Source organism: Echinops telfairi, unplaced genomic scaffold (assembly GCF_000313985.2).
Source record: "Echinops telfairi isolate 266 unplaced genomic scaffold, ASM31398v2 ScPeMD7_7475;HRSCAF=8513, whole genome shotgun sequence".
Taxonomy (NCBI): Eukaryota; Metazoa; Chordata; class Mammalia; order Afrosoricida; family Tenrecidae; genus Echinops; species Echinops telfairi.
In genome coordinates this window covers 4,649,846-4,662,001 of record NW_022111379.1, presented here as the reverse complement: position 1 = coordinate 4,662,001, position 12,156 = coordinate 4,649,846, and the positions used below count along the sequence as shown (strand labels likewise).

Sequence of the window (12,156 nt, the reverse complement as noted above, 5' to 3'; positions counted from 1 at the left end):
CTGTGGGGTAGGTACTCTAAATTACCCCCTTCATCGTGAGGAAGCTGGGCCTCTGAGCGAGGAAGTGCCTATCCCAAGATCTCACAGCAACTAAGAGGTGGCATCCGCTTCGAGCCCAGGCTACCTGCAAGTGCATAAGCCCAGCATAGTGACCCGCTGGGCAGGAAAAACTGCCCTGGGCTCCACTCGTGAGGTTTCTCCAGTGGGTCAATACCTCGGATATTGGCTTCGCGCAAGAAAGAATTCCCACCAGAGCCTGGTTTGTAATCCAAGTGAGTTTTTAGGAAGGATGGACAAGTTTCGGGTTTTACGGTCTCAATAAGTATGCACTATTTTTCAGGGAAGTGTGCAAACCACGCAGAAGCCGCGCTGGGGCCCACAAGTGAACACGGGCAACCTTGTGGAACAGAGGCCAGAGAGAGGGCGCAGGAGCAGGGTCAAAGAGAGAAGAGAGTCCCCTCCAACCCGCACTGACCAGGAGCAGGGGGTCTTCATGGGTGGCTAATGCTCACCTGAGTCCTTCCCAACCTCCCCCATGGGGGCCTTCGCAGGCATGGAAGGGCCAACCTCCCTGCCCCTGGCTGGCTACCTAACAGGTCTGGGTAGAAAGTATTTGACCTTATTTCTGCACTCACAACCATGGGCATTGAAAACTAGCCCGATTTTGAGAAATATCTCCATCGTTCTGAGATAGAAATGTTTTCAAATACACATTCTGCAGGCCAAATAATGTGCTCACCCTCCCCCAGCCAAATAGCCCTCCATTCACCAGCAGTTGTAAAGGAGCTACCATAAAGATGAATCAACCCGTGTCTGGCTACTTCACTGTGCCTGGAAAGGTTATCTGTAGATAACAGCAATCTACAGCCAACCCACTGTGAAATGTAGCAAACTCTGTTTTGACATCTCTTGCTCATACTGATCAGAGATTACTCCCCCTGGAGAGGGCTCAGGGGCATTGACAGTCAACTAGCACTAGGTCAGGAGGATGACTCACCTCATTGCTGGTTTATTATGTTACCTGCTTATGATATTACCCATGGACTATGCAATATGTTATCTGTACGACGTGCGTGCCTTCTGAAAGATCTGTAAGACCACTAGTTATGTCCATTGGGAAACATGTTCACTCTCTCAGTCCTGACACAGGGACGAGGAGCCCCAATGTCTCGCTGTCTGTCTTATTTCTCACAATCGCAAAGTCGGTCCTGAGTGCTGGGGACCCCCTCACCCCGACACTGTCCCCTTTGGGTTTTCAAGACTTTAAATCTTTTCAGGAGAGACAGCCTCATTTTTCTCCAAGGAGCAGCTGGTGGGTTTAAACCACTGACCTTGCCACTAGCAGCAAAACCTAGGACACCAGAGCTCCGAAATGGAAGATACTTGGATAATAGAATTGGTCTTGGGAAGGATGATTTACTTGTGTCTGTCGCCCCCTCCTGCCCAAAAGGAGAGTTGCACCAGATCACAGTCCTTGGGAAGCTCTTGGATACAGGAGGTAGAGAAGGAGGCCCAAGGTAGTCCTTCCCAAACCATCTGGCCAGGTTTGGAGGATGGAGGCCATGATACATTTAGGGTTTGCTTGCTGTGCTTTCTTTGTCAGCTTCCAACCTGATGTGGACCAATAAAAATGAATTCCTAGAAAGCATAACTGCTGCTTGCATGATGTATCCATTATCATTTGGCTCTAGCAGCTTCTATGTGCTTCCTCTCAAGAACTCGGTAAGCACTCACTGTCCTTGTCTTGATGTGGGCGAGTAACAAATATCACAGGAACCTGCCTGGGTCTGTAGACCACAGCTGGCAATACGGCGTCTTTGGCCTCTAGAGCTGCCTCTGTGGACAGGGAAGATTCCTGGGCCATTTTGGAGACACCAGTCCTGCTGCTGAGCCGGGAAGAGAAGCTTGGTGATCTATGTCTGAAAACTAGCCAAGAGAAACCCAGTGGATGGCACCAAGCCCATCAGGGGCATGACACAGACTACGATGCATGGGGCTGCCATGAGGCCAGGGACTTGACCCCACAGCTGCTAACCCCACCCACTGAGCACGCTCACACAGACACACCCATGGGGTCCCCACTCTCACCTCTAAGCAAAGCACACCCAGCTGCTTGGGGCGGAGCAAATAGCTTCTGAACAAGCAGTTTCCACCAGCTCCCAGCCAAGGTGAAGAGGCTGTATGTTCATTTGCAGAGAAAAGGAGTCATCGATTTTTCATCTCCGTGTAAAGGCAGCGGAACGTCTTGGCATGTCTACAGTGTCCAGGCAACAAAGATGCATCAGAGTCCCCTCACCTGGAAAGCCGCTTCCTCCAAAATGCCGGCTTGGCTGGGAGGCAGACAGAGGGCAGACGGGTGCCAGGTGGAACCGCTTGGCAGTCTCCAGGGTTGAGTCAGACACTGGGGGCTTGTGAGGGGTTGTGATGGCCCCTGGAGTTGGTCTTATCAGACCATGAGGCAAAGCCAAGCCTATATTTTGATAGGATGGGGCACAAAATGTCAGAGCAAGGCTGGAGGGATCAGCTGGAGCCGAGTGACTTAACAAATCTGCTCAGAGGCCTGGGGCCACAGGCCCAGCTTTGAAGGAGGTCTCAGACCAGCTGAGGACTGAGGATGTAGACAAGTGACAGCTGCAACACCAGCCAGGGCCCATGATGGACTTTAACCTGCAGCCTAGGGATTTTTTTGCCACAGTCTCACACCTGGAAGGAAACCCAAAAGGGCTTCAGAATCCATCTAGAAACCTTTCTGGAGCCGTCAGCTGAGACAGTCAGATACATGGTGCCTAGTTATCATAGTAGGATGTTCTGATCAAAGGTTCCATAGATGAACTGCAATCAAAGTGAGGAAACTGCAGAACAGAATTTCAAATTCTCATAGAATCCAAATTGGGGAAACCATTATAGCCGGAAGAACCCCCAAAAGATTGCACTAAAACAATCTTTAAACCTTAAATCAGACATATCACCACAAAGAGAAAAGTTTCAGAGCTAATATTATGAACACCCAATTTGTGGAGGGCTGTGTGGGACAGACTGAGACACCGGTCAGTCAGGCAGAGACCACTGTAATCTTGATTAGGTTGGATCAAACTCCGTACTTAGCCAGTTGACCTCCCTAATAACATGAGCTGACTTTGGGTGCAAGTATCTCTTACTTGACCCGTGACAGAAATTTCTTCCCTGACTTTTTGAAATGTCGATATGGGTCTTTATGCATTTGTATTCTTGCCTCTATACTAATAAGATTTTTATCCTTAACCACCTTAGTGTGAACTTGTTTTTTACTGTGTTCTGTTGGGTTTCCCAGCTGTGAGGCATAGGAGTAGGGGATGCATACAGATAATAACTGATGCATGGGGTTGATAGGAGATGTAGGGGTGGGTGGGGGTGATAGGGAGGGAAAGGGGGTGTCAGGAGTAAACAATGAGGGCGGGAGGGAGCACTAGGGCTGTGATTGCACAACTTATTTTAAAGGCAATTAACCCATGGGGGTGTGGGGGTGTGTGGAATACTCTAAAATTGATGTGGTAATGCTGTACAATTCTCCTTGATATGATCAAACAACTGAACTATTGAATTGTATGATATGTAAATTATGCGCCAATAAAATTGTTGAAAGAAAAAAGAAAGAGAGAAATATCACCAGGGGTCTTCTTAAACCCAAGCATCAGCGGGTAAGTGTTAGGCAGCTGACCGCAGATGGGCAACTTACACCCATAGGCCAGCCGTTCTGATGGAGAAAGATGAGGCTGTCTGTGTCGGAAAGGTGGGAAGATTAGGGGAAAAGGGGGGTGTCTCCACTGAAAGCCGACGCCAAACAAAAATGAGCTGGCCAGGCTGCAATAAAGGGGCATGAAAGGAATCAGGCTCCCCATGGGGACAATCCAAAGCTGGGCGTGCTCAGGCCAGGGTCACCTGGGCGCAGGTGAAGGTCAACCTGGCGTGCACACTAGGCACCAGCAACGTGCGCCTAAACTCAGCCACGAAGATCAGACCCCACAGTGGGGGCAGAGACAGAGGCCTGCTCTCTCTCAGGTCGGAGGCGGGCTCTCCCGTGTGCGCGCATTGTGCACGCGCCTCACCCTAGCAGGCCTAGCTTTCTCTTTTGCCTTTTTCGATTCGGGGACTCCTCTTTGGGTTCTTTTTTTATAAATCATTTTATTGGGGGCTCGTACAACTCTTATCACAATCCATCCATCCACCCCCTGTATCAAGCACACTCTTTTGGTCTGTGGACTCCACTTGCAGGCCATTTTCCCACGTGGCTTTTCCGCACTTCCCTGCAGCGCCCATTTTCGGTCTCGAACTTTCCCAGGGCCATGCCCGCTTGCCAGGGAGAGCGTGTACTAGCTGAGACTGTATCACCCAAAACTTCCGCTTCCCTCAGAAAAGCGACTTGGATGACAAAAGTGCTTCTGCCACGTGCATTCTTTCAACGTTGAGAAGCAAGAACGGGGAAGGCCATCCCAGACACCTAACGTTTCCAAAAAGACTTGTGGTCTTGGAAACCCTAACGTGCAGTGGTGCCACTCGGTCCTCAGGGAATCGCCGTGAGCACAGTGAGTTTAGGCATGACGTCTGTCTTGCGCACGATGGCTACTTAAGAACGATTTCTATGGGATCAGAATAGCACTTGCAACTCAAACGATGAGCCTGGGTTTGTGTTACTGAGGGAGGAAGGGCGCAGGGAGAGCAGAGACCCGCAGCGATTGTCGCAATTACGTAGACACTTGGTGAACCGGTGGATGTGCATTATCTCAGCAACAGGAGAAAATAGAGTTTGGTTTTTAATCCAGTGAAGAAAGACAAGAACTCAGAGACTACACCTAAACCCTAACGGGAGACTCAGGATCTCTAGCTGGGCGCAGTCTGTGAATGGCGTCTTACGACCGCTCATCTTCCTGAGCAGGTCCTTGTGTTTGCGTTCACGTTTCCCAGTGAATGTCAACGGAGACTCAAGAATAAGTCAACACCGTAAATGCCAAGGCTTGTTAGCTGAGTAAACCGTGTGCTTAGCCGGTCTTAAAAGAATCCTTCTGGGTAAACAGAAGGAAGGCTTTACTTGAGAGCAAACAGAGCAAGGCGCGGAGGTGCGGCTGCTGCCTGGCTGGAAGGTCACTCACAGGCCCGGCGCTGGGCTCGGTCTTGAGTGGCGGGGGTGGGGCAGGAGGGGAACTGCGCCGTGGTGTGAGCCGGGGGCACTACAAACCTTTCATACTGGAGAAAACCAGGGGTCAGAGAGGACCCACGTGTGTCCAGGGTCACCCAGCCAACCCCAGTCCTCCTTTACCCAGCAGCCCCTGCTCTCCCAAGGAGGCATTTCACTGGGTGAGAAGGTCAACCGCCAGACTTGGCAAGAGACCCTCAGAAAGGAGGGCCTGGGAGCCTGCTCCTTTGCTCTGAAGCATCAAGGGCAATTTTCATATGTAAAGAAGAACGAGCAAACAGTGGCCCCCGCTGAGCAGAGCAAAGGTTAAGAACGTGCTAGGCAGCTAAGCCAAAGGCTGGAGGTTGGAGAAGTCCACCAGAGGTGCCAAGCTCAGAAGAAAAGCACGGGGGATCTCCTTCCAAACAGCCAGCCTTCAGGAACGTCATGGGGCACAGATCCACCCGAGTATGAGGGGTCACTATGTCCCCAGCAAGTGCCTGGGGTGATAAAGAAATGAGGCACTGATGTTGGCAGTTCAGACAGCAGCAGGGAACATGGTCTCCGTCCTGAAATGTTAACCAAAATACAAACTCTCTGCATCCATCCCGACCCCACTCTGTGACCCCACGGGCAGAGTAGACCTGCCGAGAGGGTTTCCAAGTCTCTGAATCTTTGCAGGAGCTGACAGCCACATCTTTCTTCCGTAGGAAAACAGCAATACAGCGGCCCGAAAGCCACAGAGCCGCCAGGACTGCTCAAAGTGGACACTCACTCAATACTATCCTTAAGGGTAGCGCACGCAAACGTCAGAGAGTGTCTGATCTTTTGACGACAAGATACAAACTCCTTAATGGCTTTCTTTACCTAAGGTTCTCGTTTTTCCAAGTAAAGAAAGGAAATGCAGTTTAAAATCTTGGCCCCATAAACTAGTTTCAAAACCCCAAGCACAACCAGTGACTTCAAATCCTCTTAAGTTTTTGCCATTAGAGAAATTTTTTTTTCCAAATATTCCACTTTTGATATAATTTATGGATTCCTTCTCTCTTTGTAAGAGAAACACCGGACTTTCCCGTAAAGAGTTCTAGCCTTGGGGGCTGTCCCACAGGGACAGTCTGCGCGTCCTGTAGGGTCGCTGTGAGTCAGCATCCACTCTACGGCACTGACTTTGGTTGTTGTATTGTGGTTTGGCACAATCTTTGTACAAATCAATATACAATACGATCCCTTACCCCTTCGCAAACAGGAGTTGAGGGCATAAATCATGTACAAATATGAAGTAAAATCAATAAAAGGTCCAGGAGAACAGAGTCTCTCTTCATACAAGGAGTGCCTGGTGGGCTTGAACTGCCGACCCTGTAATTACCAGCCCCAACAAGTAAGACACTACACCACCAGCAGCCCCTCCTTCCTAAGTAGACACTCCAAAGAGGCCCACTCATCCAAGGCACCATTGACAAGTCACCATTCACAAGTCACCATGAGACAGCACTGAGCTAATTTTTAAAAATATAAAATTATATTGTTTTCCCTGGAAGTTTACATAGTCAATTAGGTTTTCATTTCAATTAGGTTTAATTTCTATACAACTTGTTCAGTGATGTGTTACATTTTTTCAACCCCCCTATTTTCAAGCAGAAAATAGAAGAAATTAAGAATGGGTTAAAAGGAAAAACAAATGTTAATTTTTATCCCACCTCTATCTGCAATAGTGTACTTGTGATGTACTCTGTCCATGGAGAGGGCTTTTCATATCCCTGATCAATGGTCCAAGGGTATTCAATGGCGGCTTGTTCCCTGTGGGGTCTCTGCAAATGGATTTTGGCCTTTCTCTGTCTTCTGCAACGTTGGCAAACTGCGACCGAGCAAGCATCTGGAAAACAAATTCTCCGAAAATCCCTTTCGAAAACACACTTGTCCCGTGTGTATGCAATTCTGACACTGCATTTCAGACTCTTTTCACGGGAGATCTTACTTAGGGCCCAGTAGTGACACAACTCGGAGTCCTGGGTGGTGCAAACAGTTACATGCAACTACTAGCAGTCCCACGGTGCAGCCGCAGAGTCACCAGGAGTCCAGAAGCCACTGGAGAGCAATGGCTCTGCAGGCTGCAAGCGCCACGGCAGAACAGCAGTGGTCTTCGGGCGACTGTCGCCCCCAACAGCCTCGGAGAACAGCCAAGGGCATGGATGCCAGAATAGCACAGTGACTCGGTGGCGTGCTTCTGCGTGTTTGGACCAGACATAACGTTGAGCACATAAACAGGGAAAGTCACGTGCCAAGGATGACCCCGAGGCAAGACCTTCAAGTGCACTTGCCCCACCCGGCAAGAGATCCTGCTCCCCAAGAGTCCAGCCCTGGATCTGCCCTTCCACCAGCACGATCGTTCTTTCTTCCTCTTTATTTTTTTAAAGAAGGCATAGGCCACTTGAAATGCAGACTCCGGAAAAGAGCACTCACGAGCCATTCACTCTTTCGGCTGTCAACACCTCCTTCTAGCGGTGAGCTTTTGAAGGGCACAGCCTTCAGCAGAGAGAAGGCAGGCCTTGAACCATGAAAGAATCCCATCCCCTTGCAGGCTACAAGTCGGGGCAGGGACGAGACCCCGCCCACCATCTGCCCACGTGACTCGACTTGGCGGGTCTCCTATCTCCTTCTAACTTTGGATGCCGGCTACCTGGGGAGCATCCTCAGGGAGAGCGCTGTCATTAAAAGCTAGAGGGAAACAGACCACACCCAACCCACTGCCATCCAATCAGTGCGACTCAGTCACCCTGAAGGCGGGTGTTCGGCTGCTCCTTCGGGCTTCTGAAATTAAAATCATTAAAGGGAACAGACAGCCTCTTCCAGGAACTGAACCTCTGACCTTATGGTTAGCAATCCAATGCTTAACCCACTGTACCAGCACAACCCATAAACTGGGCGTCTTGCCCTCATGTAGGTCTCTTGGCTGGAGCACTGGTGAGCACACAGACATGCCTTCCGTGCCAGGCCTGCCTGTTCCTCTGGGTTCTGACTCACTCACTCCTGGGCCAAGCAATCCCCCACCCACCATTCCTCTGCGAGAGAGAGACAGTCCTCAGCAGACACTCATTCCTCTAAGAAACCATTCCCACGTTTGGCCACTACGGGGCAGCACTGAGGCAGATTCCGGAAAGCAAATGCTGACTTTAAAAATTACTTTAAAAAAAAACAAAACAACAGACCCGAGGATGTACACTGGTACAGATAGGAAGTGGAAACACAGGGAATCCAGTACAGATGAACCCCTCAGGACCAGTGCTGAGAGTGGCGATACCGGGAGGGTGGGGTGGAAAGGGGGAACAGATTACAAAGATCTACATATAACTTCCACCCTGGGGGATGGACAACAGAAAAGCAGGTGAAGGGAGACGTTGGACAGTGTAAGATATGACAAAATAATAATAATTTATAAATTATCAAGGGTTCATGAGGGAGGGGGGAGCAGGGAGGGGAAGGTGGGAGAGAAATGGGGAACCAATCACAATGATCTACGTATAACCCCCTCCCTGAGGGACGGATACCAGAAAAATGGGTGAAGGAAGATACCAAGGGCTCAAGTAGAAAGAAAATATTTTGAGGATGGCAACAAATGTATAAATGTGCTTGACGACACAATGGATGGATGTATGCATTGTGATAAGAGTTGTATGAGCCCCCAATAAAATGATTTAAAAAAATACGAGGGGAGAGAATCTAGGGGCTTCTTAAACTAATTGTCAACCTATTTCTATTTATTCAACAAACATTTCTATCACCAGATCACTAGGTGACAAGATACTTTTCAGGGCTCTTAAATTCTCTTTCTAGGGCTCTATTAAGAGATCCGAGGGGAACCTCCATAAAAGCTGTAGTAACTTATATTCAAACCGACAACTCATTTCCCCAGTTTTGTAAACATGGCCGTTTATCTTTTAAATCTCCCTTCAAATTTTGAAGGCAGTTATTCGTTCACTTATTAACATGCTCATTCGTCTTTTCAAGCCATTAGCTCCCACTTGTGCTGCTCTGGGCTAGGGGCGCGGTTTGCTCTAACCAGGAGTTAATGCTCCATCCTGGTCTAAAATTTCAGATTCCCGAGGAGACCTGTTAAAAATGCAAGTTCCAGGTTGCAGGAAGTTTATGGGGCATCCAGAAACTTTTGCCAAATTAAAACCATGGGGAACTCGCTGATATGACCTGAACCATTAATGCGTAACATCCAAATCCATTGCTGCTCCCCAAGCTTAAGAAAAGCAACCCTATGGCAGGCACTTCCATTTCCGCAGTTAACAAAACACTGGAACTGTTAAAGAGGTTTTCACAACAAACCCAGACAGTTACCAAACTGAATGCAAGCGTGAAGGAGCCAATGGGCATGCGCAAGATTTAAAAAGCCCCGCATGCGCAGGCCAGGAAACAAATTCGTCACTACTCCCGCCCCTTCCTCTCTGTGAGGACACTGATTGGACAACGGAGTTAAAACGGAAGCGGGGCGCTCAACTCTGTTGAGGCTGGTTTCAGAAGTGGAGATACCACTGCGGCCGCCTGGCCTGACAAGTCCCTGGAGCTTTCCTCCATCTTCGGCATGGGGCGCTGCGGACTTCAGATGAGTGCCCTGTCTCCGCCGTTGGTTCCCTAGTTCAGGAATCCAGAGCCACCAGGGCCCTGCTAGTTTAGCACGTGTACCGTACATATCTGCATAGTAATGACTGGATAGTGCTGCTGGGCTATCTGGCAGGTGTCTGATGGGCATTCAGACATAGACCTGCCCAGTCAGCTATCTAGGCTCTAGTTTCCTCCTATACTTGGCAAACGGTGGGTGTTAGTTTATGGGGGGCTGTGAACCTCAAGGTTAGTTTACCAGCTGCTGCATAGAATGAGCCTGTCACATCAACCCAACAGCACTGCCTTAATCAGATCCTCCATTTCAATACAGATGAGCTCACCAGACAACTCCGAACCTGAACAGGGTGGATACTCAGGAAAGCATTACCCAGAAGACAGTAGAGCCAATGTGGGCTTCAGGTGTGGTATGTAGCAAGCCACTGGGCAGCCGTGGCCCAGGAGGGCAGCACTAAAAGGTCTCCAGGGCCATAGACAGTAAAGGAACACGTACGAACTTTTACTAGATACTGCTTAATTAAGCCTTTGTCCAGAAAGCACCTAGGGGTCCTTCCAAAGTCCAGCTTTCCTCAGTTCTTCCAAACTTTGAAGCCCCTCATGTTCATAATAACCATTCCTTCCTCTTTCTACATGCCTGTAAGCCATGAGATTTTCTAAACGGAATCAATTTCGTACACGCTACCTCGAGTTCTGGCCTCATCTTCATGTAAAAAACCTGAGGACTTAAGTCTACTACCTTATAAGCATCTGTTGACCTTTTAAACGCTAGAGATGCAACCCCCACCCCCACCCCCACAATTTTACCATTAGGCCCAACAGTTTTTAGGCTGCACATGGGAACTACCCACCAGGCTTTCATCAACCTCCCCACCTGTATTCAGTGAAAGCTACCTGGACAAAGCAGGATCCCACAGCCCAGCTCCCACCCAGTGGTGGGATTGTGTAGAATTTCCCACCTGGAGATGGGGACAGGAAAACGCCAACTCATGTCTGGGCAAAGGAAAATTCAGCTTGGTAGATCACACCCCCAAATATCATTAAAGATCACAGAAGCAGAGTTCAGTCTGGTTTATTGAGCACATCACAAAAGAGGGTTTAGTCAAAAAGACCAAAGCCCATGTCATCGTCAGATTCTTCAGACTCTTCCTTCTTGGCTTCCACTTTCTTCTCCTCAGCTGAACAAACAAAGGCAGATGTCAAACACTTATTTTCATTTCCGCAGCCTAAACTCTTAAAGACTGCACCAGGTCTCTCATTTACATGGTCAGAAGTACTGACTTCATCCTGGTCCAGAATGGATTTTACAGATTTCCACACACCATCTCTTTGACTGTCGCCGTTGTTCTCCCATCCACCATTCCTTAAAAACCCAACGCAGTAGCGTCCTACCTGGGGCAGCAGCGGTGGAGGGTGCAGGTCCTCCGGCTGGTGCGGCACCAGCAGCTGGGGCAGGGCCACCAGCCCCTACATTACAGATGAGGCTCCCGATGTTGACGTTGGCCAGGGCCTGTATGAACAGCACATGCACAATAACCCCCCCAGTTGCTTCTCCAGTTAGAATTCTCAATTTGTACACATACACCTGCACTTTAATTTCCCACTTACGGCGATCTCCAACTTCCTTCTCTTATGCTGAAGCCACCTTACGTTATAATTTATCCCCTGTAGACAGCCAATAGCTCTAAAGTAAAGTGGCGTTGCTATGTCAGAATCACCTTGATGGCAGTAAATTAGGTTTTGGAACTCAAGTTGGCCAGAAACTCAAACTAGAACTCTTTCTGGAGTTCCTTTTCCGTGCCTTCGGTGAGAAGTAAATCTTCCAAAGCTAAATCAACGCAAGAAGCTCTTAGGCACTTTCTCTTGTCAGAGCTTAAGTAAACCTTGGGACAGAAGTGATATTCAGTCTTAGCTTACAGTTAAGTGGTGATAAAATTAAACCAAACACTGAGTCTGTGGATTGGAATTGCCGGGTAGCACACACCATCACCATCCCCATGCTGGAAGGACGTGCCTGGTACCCCGTGCATGACCCACTTAGAGAAGGCATTTTATCTGTTAAAGTCGTTTCTGCCCTGGTTTGTAAACAGGAAGGTGGGCAGGCAGAAGAGTTGCAGACCAAGGACTGGACGCAGCAGTGTGACACACGGAACCCTCCACATGTGAGTGGGAAAAACATCCAAGTGGGTTTTCCTGGGTCGCTCACATGGCACATGCGGCCCGGGAAGCTCACGCCCCTCGGGCCACCCGGCCCTCGCAGCGCCCCGCCGCCCGCGGCCCCTTACCTTGGCGAACAGGCCGGGCCAGAAGGGCTCCACGTTGACGCCGGCGGCCTTAATGAGGGCGTTGATCTTGTCCTCCTGCAACATGCGCAACACTTGTTG

General features: G+C 49.4%; 1 protein-coding gene across 1 annotated transcript; it reads right to left on the bottom strand.

Annotated features, from left to right (window-relative positions):
* Positions 1-10,828: 10,828 nt before the first annotated feature.
* Positions 10,829-12,156, bottom strand: RPLP1 (ribosomal protein lateral stalk subunit P1). The gene is made up of 3 exons (XM_004712010.3): positions 12,058-12,156; positions 11,165-11,282; positions 10,829-10,950 (listed from the first exon to the last, which is right to left on the bottom strand). Exons 1-3 carry the CDS (start codon positions 12,139-12,141, stop codon positions 10,871-10,873), a joined length of 282 nt encoding a protein of 93 aa, XP_004712067.3. The 5' UTR covers positions 12,142-12,156; the 3' UTR covers positions 10,829-10,870.

Excerpts from the sequence above, each read along its gene's own strand:
- RPLP1 (XM_004712010.3), bottom strand. The coding sequence starts at position 12,141 with ATGTTGCAGGAGGACAAGATCAACGCCCTCATTAAGGCCGCCGGCGTC. Across the intron at positions 11,283-12,057 it reads GGCCCGGCCTGTTCGCCAAG|GCCCTGGCCAACGTCAACAT; the intron begins GTAAGGGGCCGC and ends CTGTTCATACAG. Across the intron at positions 10,951-11,164 it reads CTCCACCGCTGCTGCCCCAG|CTGAGGAGAAGAAAGTGGAA; the intron begins GTAGGACGCTAC and ends TTGTTTGTTCAG.